At 43.7% G+C, this 11,747-nt stretch overlaps 1 protein-coding gene across 1 annotated transcript; it reads left to right on the top strand.

Moving 5' to 3' along the window:
- Positions 1 to 2,986: 2,986 nt before the first annotated feature.
- Positions 2,987 to 9,063, top strand: nell3 (NELL (neural EGFL like) family member 3). The gene is made up of 4 exons (XM_023431448.2): positions 2,987 to 3,982; positions 4,489 to 5,048; positions 5,526 to 5,592; positions 5,819 to 9,063. Exons 1-4 carry the CDS (start codon positions 3,307 to 3,309, stop codon positions 7,354 to 7,356), a joined length of 2,841 nt encoding a protein of 946 aa, XP_023287216.1. The 5' UTR covers positions 2,987 to 3,306; the 3' UTR covers positions 7,357 to 9,063.
- The last annotated feature ends 2,684 nt before the right edge of the window (positions 9,064 to 11,747 follow it).

Raw genomic sequence — 11,747 nt, forward strand, 5'->3', positions numbered from 1 at the left:
GGCGACGGCGATGACGACCAAGGAGAGTCAAGCTGTCAAGGTATGAATAGCCTCTGGCTCTTATCTGACCATGCAGACACAGATAGCTCTATTTATTTGCATTTCTCCTTGAGTCAACCTGGGAGGCCAAAAGACAAGATTTCACATCTTTCTTTTAATCTCTTTTTAGCTCGCAGGGATAGTGCACACAGCTCAACGCAAGATGTGTCAAAATATTAGGAAACTGCGGTCAAAGGGAGGTGAGGAATGAGCATCATGATGCAAAATTAAGCTTAAAAGAACAACTTCCCCTAATTTGAGGAAAATATTAGCATTATTTCTCTATTATTAGCACTTCTGTGTCCTATTTTCCCCTCAAGTCTCGCCCTGGCTCCAATGGGAAAGGCAGACCACCCTCTCTGTGGCAAAATCCTGTCATCAGACGGTGAAGCCGAGCACCACGGGGAGAAACCAAATAACCTTGAACGCGCTCGAGAGCCTTTCATGACTTGTGATGTATTAAACAAACACTTGGGGTACAGGCATGTGTCCCAACCACCCTCATTTCCTCCCTCTCTCAGGGGTTGACAAACAGATGGACACCAAAGGCGTAGCCTCCCGTTAGCTCCAAGCATCTCCCAAACACGAGCACGCCGGTGCCTCGGAGAACATTTCTCAAATAAATACACTGATTAATGGTTGTGGAGCTCGGCAGCAGAGAGTGGGGTGATTTTTTTTTTTTGCCGTGTCACTCGTCAGGCACTGAGGGTGGTCCAGCAGAGCGGATACTGATAACGGTTTTTGATGTGCTCGTACATCACAGCACAGAGTCAAGAAACTGTGATTTTTAGTAAGCATATCAAATATTATGCACGACAAATAAAGGATGTAGGAACTGGTTGCAAAACAAAGAGCAGTCTGTTGGTTTTGAAGAATTACAAAAGCCCAGATGGTAAGGTGTGACACACAACAGAGGGCACATTTTTAAATCATTATTCTCTGTCATGTTACATCTGAGTGCTCCAACACACCTCTGAATACCTTTCTTGGGCTTCTGCCCTAAAAGAAAATGGGGTGATAATGACAAAACCAGTGGACACCTTGCAAAACGATATAGAGCGTTTGTTAAATATAATACTGCAGAGGACAAACTGTCACTATGATGATGTGAAAAGTGATGTATACTACAGGAGTGTTGCAGTGCCCTCTGTTTGTACTCTGCTGTACTGTACATGTACAAACGCTATTGAACTCAGTGGGTGGTGTGGAGCAGTTTATGCTACCAGCCTGCACTGCTTATTTCTTTGTGGTGCAATAATCCACACGGCGAGTTTACGCCAGTAGAGTAACTGCCAATTAGCCGCGTGTTTTTGTATGTATGCAACTGATTTGGGTTCCAGTGAGTCCCTCACTGCTCTCCCCGGCCGGACTTGTTTGCCAACAAGAATCCAACAAACAAGGAAACTTGAGGTTTGTTTTCATTAATATGAGTCAAACTCGGCTCGATGTGGAAGCTCATGTCTGCCAGGAAAAGAGAAAATTGGATGAAAATTGGCAAGAAAAAAATAAAATAAAGAACTCATGGTAAGTGGAAGTAATGAGTGATAGTGATAATAAACAAAACTTATGAGTCCCACTTATGAGATACTGCGTAATTCAAAACTAGGAGAATAATCAATCATGACATGCTTAGAGAAAATGACAAGTCAAGACTTAATAATAACTAAAAAATGATGAGATCATTAGTGCAATTTTTGAGATGATAAATCCATGAGAGAATAAGTCCAAGAGTCATAATGATAATTAGTAAAAGCAAATATCATAAATACATACAAAGTTGATTCACAGGGTCAAAATTCTGAGATAAATAATGAGATATACTTTATAAGATTCTAAATCAAAAATTATGAGACAAGTAAAAAATCTTGACTAACGAGATACTAAATTAAAACTGAGATAATACATCAAATTTATGAGAAAATAGTCATGTATGAGACACTATATCTCAGTTATGTGATACTAATTCAAAACTATTATGGAGATAAATGCGTCAAAAATATGAGATAATTCAAAATCTTGACATATGACATACTAAATTACAAAAATTGAGAGAATAAGTCAGAATGAGATGAAAAAAATTATTAGGGTAAATCAAGATTCAATTATATCAAAAGTTTGACATAGTGAGTCAAAATTACAAGATACTAAGTATGAATTTTGATGAGTCAAAATCTTGTATTTTCATTGTCATCATTTAAAATGTTTCATCTCTTTTCTTTTTCTTCACCTCCGTACCTGCCTGACCTTGAAATAATCAAACAGAAAACGACACCAGAATCTGCCAAGCTACAAACATCAGCCTCAGATAACCTCCCGCTGGATGTGCGGTTATGCAGAAGCACTAAAAACGAGAGTATAGGAGAGGTTTCCAAAAAAAAAAAAAAACAGCTGTGGGTTTCACATTCCTGACTTCCACCATAGGTCTCTTCAACAACAGCTTGACCTCTGTTGGCTTTGTCTATAAAGGGGAGCGCTCGGTGTTGACAAGGCCAGTATAACGTGAAGAACGCCGGGAGTTGAGAGCCAGCAGCTGTCTCAACATCCACACTGCGCTAAACAAAAAACTTACTGCCACTTTTTTTTTTTTTGCAACTTGGATGGTCACAGGGTCAAAGGAAAAGTCAACAGTGAGTGAAATGAAAAGTGACAGTCACCAGGAAAAAGACGACAAGGGAGGAGAACAATCATTTTTGGTATTACACAGATTAAAATTTCCACTTTGTTTTTTTTGTTTGTTTGTTTTCTTTTCTTTTCTTTTTTTTTAACATGAAAACAGAAGAAACATTTAGATTTAGAAAATGTTTCTTATACGGAATTCCTGTGCGGAGAACAGGGAAGGTGAAGGGTTAATTTGTGGCCGGGGAAACCTGATGCTAATTAAGTCTTTGGAATGCCACATACTGACATTGTAGTGCGGAAGCCCTCAGAGTGGGTCAGGCATGGAGAGAGCCAGCAGTAATGCGTGTGTCTAATGTTTTTATTCCTATCTGACAGTCGGGAGAGTCAGTCTCACCAAAACCCCCGGGGCTGATGTTCTGTGAGGGGCTGCTGATCTAGACTCTCTGTGTCAAGTGTGATAAAGTTTGTTTTCAGTTGTGACACAGGAGACAATAGATGGTTTTTCTCAACTTGAATCCTTGAGCAGTTTTTAGGAGCTTTTCAAAGATTTTTCCATATTTTTCTTTTTCCATTTGAGAATCTAAAGCTGAATTCGCCTTTTCTTCTTTTTTACAGGTTTAAAAAAAAAAAAAAAAAACTGATGCAAAAATGGTTTTACTGACATCAGTGCTGTTGCTGCTGCTCTCTTCTGTATCACTGCACAACACCGCGCAAGCTGTCGCAGAGATTTGCCGGGGGACGCACTGCTACGGCGGGGAAACCGGCGATCCAAGACCGTGCACCGGAGCGCACTGTCCTGGGGGCAGATCCTCCAGAACGCCGAGGCAGTTTAACCCGAACACGCAGGGGAGAGCGGTGCAGGGAGCTGGCGGCCAAAACCACGCGTACCCGAGCTCTCCAAGAGCTGCGTCGGAAGCCTATCCGGCCGTGCAGCCGCTCCGCGGGCGGCACAGCAGCGGCAGCGACAGCGGCGGCGGCGCGCGGGTGAGAGCGCCTGAAGTTTTACCTGCAGGATGCACCGATGCGGACTGCGCTGCTCTTGTGAAACAATTTCAGCCCACAAATGACACCCGAGACTGTAGAGGGATCGAGTGCAGACTGCCCCTGAGGGTGCGACCAAAACCTCGAGCAAAGTCCTGTGTGGGTGAGGGATGTCTGGCCGGTTCAGAGGAGAGCGTCTCCTCCGCCGCCAGCCAGCTTCCCCCTGTCCATCTGTCCGACAGAGCCGCGCAGTTTCTGGGAGATTTTCCGGAGTTTGGATATCCTTCATCGGAACTTGGCGGCGCGCCTCTGGGTGTGCAGCTCACATGTGACATCAAGCCAGGTCTGCTATCTTCATCATCAGTGTAATCTAAAATGTTAACAGTTGTCTTTACAGGCTGCTCTATCCCACTTCTTTCAAATGCCATATATCGCACTGTGCTCCAGTCTCACCACATACACATTTAGTCTTTATTGACTTTAAACCCCCCTTTTCCCACCTGTGGTCAGCACAAGGGGATTATGGTCTGAGAGCAGAGGACGACTTTGACCTTCAGACCAAAAATATAATCTGCAGAGCGGCGAGAGTAGCTGAACTGGAAGAATGTCTCACAGTCAATTGTCCAGAAAATTTAGAGTGCTTTGATGTTGATCCATATAGGAAACTTTCAGTACACTTGCCACAGCTGGGCTGAGTAACTGGGGTCACTGGGTGTTCACACTTCGTGCCAGCAGTTTGCTGAAATCTGACTTCTGAATCAGACTTAATCTCATTTAATCACTTCCTCCACTGCGGTGTTTAACACTGAGTCTGATCCCGTCCTTCACTCTGCATTATTTTCATCGTAGGTGAGAATGAAGTTCCCTCAGAGGACGCCCTCATCCTGCACCTCCAGCTGGCCAAGGGGCAGGAGAAGCTGGTGGAGGCCCTGCGAGCCCAGCAGATGGTCATCCGCGACCTGCAGCAGAAGCTCGCCGACCAACAGGAGGCGCTGCTGTCTCAGCAGCGGGAAATCCTGGATCAGCAGCGGCGCATGTACGAGCAGATGGACGTGGTGAAGGCGCAGTACGGCCTCCTCTCTGACACCGTCAAACAGGTCTCCTTCCAGGGCCTGCAGGGCGAGCTGCAGAGCTACTTTGAGAGCCACCTGGCAGGTCTGCAGAGCCAGGCCCGCAGCCACCTGCAGAAGTCCTACGCCGTCCACAAGATGGACATGGACACGAAGGTGATGGATGTAGTCGGGGAGGCAAACTTCCCTCAGCCTCTGCTGGGATGCCTGTCACCCTGTGGATCAGAGGAGTTCTGTGATTTTCAGAGGGACCCACCTCAGTGTGAGAAGTGCACCATGTGTCCACCAGGTTTCTTCCTGATCTCACAGTGCTCTCCGACTGCAGACCGTATGTGCCAGGTACTATCCTTTAAAATACTGATTCTGGCTGTTCGACTAAAAAAGAAATGGGTCTCAGGCCAGTCCTGAACTGGCGTATTTTTAAAATCAGATATCTGCACTGTGTCAAAAAAAAAAACAACCTTCTGCAAACAAAAGTGGGAATGGGTTTCATCTGGAAGTCGTGGTGCCAATTGATGATATCAGTCAGTGGTTTTCCAGCCAGTGCCAGCATTGCCCAAACATAACAACAGCTGGTTTGAAGTGAAAATGTTGAATGATCTCATCGCTGATTGGAATAAAACCTTCATAGTTCCCTGTCTATTTGTGTTACCGTAAAGTTAATTCTCGAGTTAATGAACACCAGTGCAAAATATCATAAAAATAAAGAAAAATAAAGCATTGGTATTGATATCAGCTTTCCAAAATTCAGCTGAACTCAAATATTAATATTCAAAATGTATCCATGTTGATGATATACATCTGTTTAAATTACAGGACAGAGACGAATGCCTTGAATTACCAAATATTTGTGGAGAGAGAGTGAAGTGCCTCAACACCCCAGGTGAGTTTAACACAGTGCTGATAATAAACAGAAACTTATTCTACTGACAGGGACAGAAGAAGTATTATCTACAAGTTATTTTCATTTTAGAACACTTTTTTCCACTAGTTTATCTAAAACAGAAAGAATGTACCAATAAAATAATCATTATACACTGGATCACAGGTCTGCAGAGCTGTGGGAGCTTGTTTTTACACCTCGGTTTCTCTGTTCTTGAACTGCACAGGAGGGTTCAGGTGTCTGGGCGTCTCGGAGAGAGAAGCAGTGATGGGCTTGTGCGGTCACGACTACTTTTACAACCAGGAGCTGCAGGAGTGTCAGGCCTGTTCGGACTGTGACGGAGAGCCTGTCACTGCTCCCTGCGCGGCCATCAGCGACACCGTCTGCGGACAGAATTCAGAGAGCCGCATGTCCCAGTCTTGGGCGGCGAATGTGGCGGTTCCCTCTGCCAGGACCTCTGGCGCCCACATCTTCCCTGGGCTTCAGCTAAACATCCGAGGGAAGGAGAGCAGTGATTTACTGTCGAACGAGGCGGGGAAGGTGACCTTCCTGCAGCACGGCCTGGTGTGGTTGGATCATAACTTTGCCATAAAGCACAGCTGCAGGAACTTCCTCCAGGTGGGGATGAGACTCAACGGGAGCCAGGAGGAGGAGGGGCGCGACCTCAGCGGCGTTCGCATTGAACAGCCTGACGGGAAGTACTTTCAGGGAGTGAGCGTCAGCAGCGGCGTGGAGGTGGAGCCCAATCACACCTTCACTCTGCTGCTGAAGAGTCCGAATCAACACTGCAACCAGAGCAAAGATCTTCACGTGTACGACATCACCGCTCCCGCTTTAAGTCTCTTCTGGTTGTCTCATGATACCGGCGCTGTTGCCATGACAGCTCAGATGTCCCTGTTGGTGCACTACCAGACCAGCTACCGCCCTACCTTCCGTGTGACCGCAGTGTCTGACCCCTATATGATCAGCCTGACCCATGACAACCGTGGCGTGCGCTTCACAGAGAGCGGCGTGGTAAAGTTTGTCCTCCAGCAGGCGCTGTACTCCATGGGCCACACTTGCATTCGAGAGGGTTTCTCCCTGATTGCGTACACCAACCGCAACGGGACCGGCCAGGAGGCGATGCAGGCCTTCAAGACGGGCGTCAACTACAGAGACACCTCCATCACGCTCTCCGGTGCCGTGAGCGTGGACAGCGGGGACACGCTCAGCTTCGAGATCACGTCTCCGTCGCAGTGCAACATCCGTTATTTTGGGGACAGCTCTGGGATCAGCATGCTGAGCCTTATTTGGATTCCCTCAGCTGTGTCTTCAGCCTTGACTGGCACCGTGTCCAGGACCGGTCTTCCCTTCGGAGCAGTCAGGAATAAACCGCTGTTGTTCCAGCAGATCAGCTCCGACGTGCCGCAGGTTCATTTGGCGCGCTCAGGCGAGCCGAGCAGCCGCAAGAACTTCGTATTCCACGAGAAAGGGACGGCAAACGTAGCCCTCAACCTGAAGCTCATCCACTCCTGTAATATAGTAAAACTGACTTTGCAGCGGGCGGGGGGTCTGGGTCAGAGTGGGCAGGGAGGTCCTGTGGCTCAGCAGGTGTCTGGATACATGCCCGAGGGGAGCGAGTGGGCCAGTATCGGGCTGAGGGCCTCGTTTCAGGTCCAGAATGGCACAGCTGTGTATGTGACTCTGGACTGCATCCGTGGACGAGTTAACCAGATAACACATGAGGGAGGCACTAATATTTCAATCCTCTGGGTTGCAGTGTGATCAAAGGCAGGACGGAGCCTCGTGTCATTAATACATTTTGTGAGAATAAAGAACAGTTTTGCACAATATTTGAATTGCAGAGCAGATTCAACAATTTACCAAATCATGGAAGAATACTGGTTGATGAAAAACGTATTCATCTGTTCCACATATTTTGTCGTATTATTGTTTTAAATGTATATTTCATCACCTGTTTAGACTTTTATTGTGAAATCTTTTTGGGTATGATTTACATATTATAAGTACTGCTTTCGCTTGAAGTACTTCGGCTGGTTGAGCAGTGACCAATTCTACATTGAATGTCTAAGTGTGTGTGTGTGTGTGTGTGTGTGAGTGTGTGTGTATATGTACTGTATTTGTGTGTGCATATGTGTGCAGTGGTGCTAATACATGTATATGTATGTATATGCGTGTGTGCACACATTGGCATGCCTACTTTTGCGTATGAGTCTTTTGATATGAACTGTGTATCCTTCCATCCCTGCATATATATAACATCCTGTATGTAACAAATCTTTTGTATTTATCATTAGGCCTTTCAAGCAGTAGTTTGACATTTTAAGGAAATACACTTAGCCGATATGTTTCCTGAAGGAGAGTTAGCTTAGCTTAGCATAAACATGAGGAAACAAGGGGAAACAGCTAGCCTGACAGCAGACATCAGTGTTGGACTCAAACGCTGAACAGACTTTTGGTTGGAAGTGAAAATCAGGTTGATGTCAAAACATTGCGACGTTTAGCAGACGTTGGGTTTTATACGTCAAGATTAGCAACGCAACTTCAAACCAACAAAATATCAATGTCAGCTGTTGTCAGTGTTTTACATCTATTAGACGTTGTTCTGATATTTTCCCATCTTCGCATCCTACATTCAACCAAATATATATCCTTCTCACGGCGTTTGTGACCAGCCGGCGCCAGCAGGGAACTGTTTTATTTTAATTTTACTTGCTGTTTCTTTCTGTCTTCCCTCTTGATGCTAAGCTAAGGTAAAATAGAGCTTGTGATAACTTCATATTCATCAAACAGATATGAAAGTGCTATCAAACTACTCGTTAACTTTCCACCAAAAAGAAAACATTTCCTTAAATGTCAAACTATTCCTCTGATGCTCTGAAGAGTTTGTCATGAAAGAACAATACACTAACGCAATGTAGTAAACTTTCAATACGACGCAGTTTTTGTACTTGATGATGTTTTTTGATGATATTTATTTGCCTTTTATACAACAGGGCTTTTGTATTTACACTATGGAATGCATATATTTGTCAGACGAGCAAAACAGAAAAAAAATGTGTTAAAAAAAGAAATATGTTAAAGCACTGAGTAGGCAGTGTTGATATTCAAATACATGCAGTGATAGCCTCTATCATACACTTATTTTGCACATGTATAACATAGTATTGTGGAATGTGCAAACATTTGTTATTCCTTTGCCTAAATACTGTTTCCCTGTGAGGAGCTGCCCATGCATATCGTTGCTAATTGCCTCTGTGTGTGTTCTGTCCTCTGAACAATTAGGCATAATTAAGTGTTTCAGGAAGTTGGCAGTGAAACTCTTCAGCTCGACTCTCACTTCATTATGTTTAATGATTTTCTTTCTGTGTGTGTGTGGTTGGGTTCCCTGCACGTGTCTCGTGGAACGCCGATGCATGTATTCTCGTTCAACGCCAAATAAAATGTACATATATTTTGCCAGAAAAGAAATTTCGCTCTAGCTTGTTGGTTTTACTCAAAAAAACATTGACTTTAGGGGAGAGAATATAGGACCTAAAAGTTTCACGATTTATGCATCATGACAATCAACATTTCATACTGAAAACCCATTATTTTCCATTAAGTTAAAGGGTAAAAGTTTAACATTCAGACGTTACTCATTCCATTTAATCTCAAACATACTGAACCTATTTAACAGCAACGCTGTTCAGCAGCAAAGGTGCCAAAATTGCAGACATAATACCTGGAAAATCATACACTGTATTTTCCTCTCAATTGGTCTTAATCAAGTTCAAATTATTCTTCCATCTATTACCTATAGGAGAGCTGGTCTTTGGCTTAAACATAACAAATAGCCTGTGAGTCAATGGGAGGGAGACAGCAAAAAAAAAAAAAAAAGTCTGCTTGTGAGAAACAATCAAATGTTTCTGTCGGTTGCCTGAATTGAAAACAGGTGTTTCAGTGGAGCAGTGCTCCAGATGTCTGATGCTGTAGATCAAATGAGACCCACAGCACATGAAGAAGTTCAGACATCAGAGAGAGAGAGAGAAACGGGGACAGAGAAACAGAGCAGAAAAAACAGAGAAGAGAGGGAGGGTGTGTGTGTGTCTGTACGTATTAAAAAACTTTGTCTTTAAAGCTCCTAATAAATATTTTATATATTAACAACACAGAAACAAATGACTGACTGTAATGTGAAAGATTCCGCTTGTAGTGATGAAGCCACAGAGACTTACCAGTGAACTTTGTCGTCTCCCCTTGGCTCATTACGGCCCTTTAGTTAGAGCCTCTTTTAGTTTTGGTTTTACTTCTGACAAATTCCAGTGTCGTTAACCTTATTTCCAGCAGTCAACAGCTGTTTCCTGCAAAAATAACACACAAAAAAAAAACAGTCTGCTGAGCACACTTCATGCCACCTGCCTTCCACTAAGCAACAGACAAAGTTAGCGATTAGCTGGTGAAGCTGCAACATCAAACATCTGGCAGTGGTTGTAAATAAAAAAAAATAACGCTTCATTCATCAGGTGGCCAGAAACATGACTCTGGACTTCAAAGTTAAGCTACTTTTGAGTTACTTTTTTTTAATCCACTGTGTAATTGTAAGCACAGAGAGTTCTGTAATCACCCACACCTCAGTCCACAGAACACAGTCCGTGCACAGTTTCTGCACACTGGACCGACTAGCATGCCCGGAAGCAAACATTGCGCACCGCTAGAATCAACAATGCAAAACAGACGCTAGCAAGATGCTAGCATCTAGCAACACGACCCAAACAAAAGACAAACAGATCATCCAAAGACATGAACAATCTACTTATGCGATTGTCAGCAGTACTAGAGAAAACTAAATCAGAACTGATAGAGAGACGAAATCTGTGTTACGAGATCTTGCGAGAGTTTGTTGCTAAAAAAAAAAAATAAAAGCCATTTTAATGTCAGAATGTTCGGAAATTCTGTGGCTCATGAAAAATGGGTACAATATGTATTTCGGTGGCTATGGGGCGAAAGAATCGGTCATTATCTGCGGTCACGTTCACTTCTCCCGTTGGCAGGATAAGAAACCCATGTGACACGGTGCCGCCTACTACTGGCCAAAACATCTTTTGATTCTGTTTTAAATGATTTTAGTGCACAAACATAGTTTTTATTGATCATTTACACACTTAAAACTGCAAAAGCTGATTATTTGGTCCCTCCTTTTAAGTGATTTCTCATATGGCAAAGTTGTTAGCAAACAGTTGCCCTTTCAAACATTCAGCAGATACAGACTACAGCAGCATTATCATTCCTTAGGAGTCGTGTTTCTGGGCACCTGGTGAATGTGAATCCAGTCCAATCCAAAATCCAATCTTTTTTTGGTGTCTACCGTAAGAAAATATCTAAAATATCAATTTAGTTGCCAAATGCTCCACTGTTACCTTTGTCTGCCATTTGGTGCTTTCATGTGATCCATTAAAATAAAGATTATAGCAGCTTTAAAAGAGAAGCATACTAATTCTGCATTTTCTGTGTTCATCTTTCACAAATAAACATGAGACCCAAGATCAGACGCCACAGTCAACATAGTCTAACCAAAGAATTTCAGGTTTCAGAAATTCAATTCAGAAAATCTTGTGATGTCAAGACAGAAAAAGGTGCCATGCAGTTGGATGGGCCACAGACTTGCATGCTAGTGTATGTGTGGCAACACAGAGAGACATCTTTCATCACCACAGTGCATCTGTTGTGAGTTTATTTGCTTTCTGAGGGTTTTTGTGTTTGGAGTTCACTCAAACAGTCAATGGCATGCGAGGAAGTTCCTCTAACAGAACAGAAATCTGTGACGATTCCAAAAGCACAACTGTTTCAACAACTAATTTATCCAGCACGTATAACATCACCGCTTTTTTATGTTTGTCTGAATGAGTATCTGCCTCATTAGTTCATGTTTGCTGAAGAAAATACAACATGGTGTCACGTTAATGGACACATCAGTCGCAGTGATTTGTGGTCGAGGTGAACACCTTCCTAACCCAAACCTGGCCCCTGTCTGCTGCGATGTTGACTCAAAAAGGACAAAGCCAGAGACAGGCTCGCTTTAATCAGAAGCGGATGTTACTGTAAGAGCCAAGGCCTCTTGTCTACAGGGAAATGTTGAGGCCATGTGGTCAGGTTTGATGCTGCAAACCTCCACG

Source organism: Seriola lalandi, unplaced genomic scaffold, assembly GCF_002814215.2.
Source record: "Seriola lalandi dorsalis isolate HSWRI2012SDOR001 ecotype SW California unplaced genomic scaffold, Sedor1 jcf7180002054923, whole genome shotgun sequence".
Lineage (NCBI taxonomy): Eukaryota > Metazoa > Chordata > Actinopteri > Carangiformes > Carangidae > Seriola > Seriola lalandi.

Excerpts from the sequence above, each read along its gene's own strand:
- nell3 (XM_023431448.2), top strand. The coding sequence starts at position 3,307 with ATGGTTTTACTGACATCAGTGCTGTTGCTGCTGCTCTCTTCTGTATCA. Across the intron at positions 3,983-4,488 it reads CACATGTGACATCAAGCCAG|GTGAGAATGAAGTTCCCTCA; the intron begins GTCTGCTATCTT and ends TTTTCATCGTAG. Across the intron at positions 5,593-5,818 it reads GAAGTGCCTCAACACCCCAG|GAGGGTTCAGGTGTCTGGGC; the intron begins GTGAGTTTAACA and ends TGAACTGCACAG.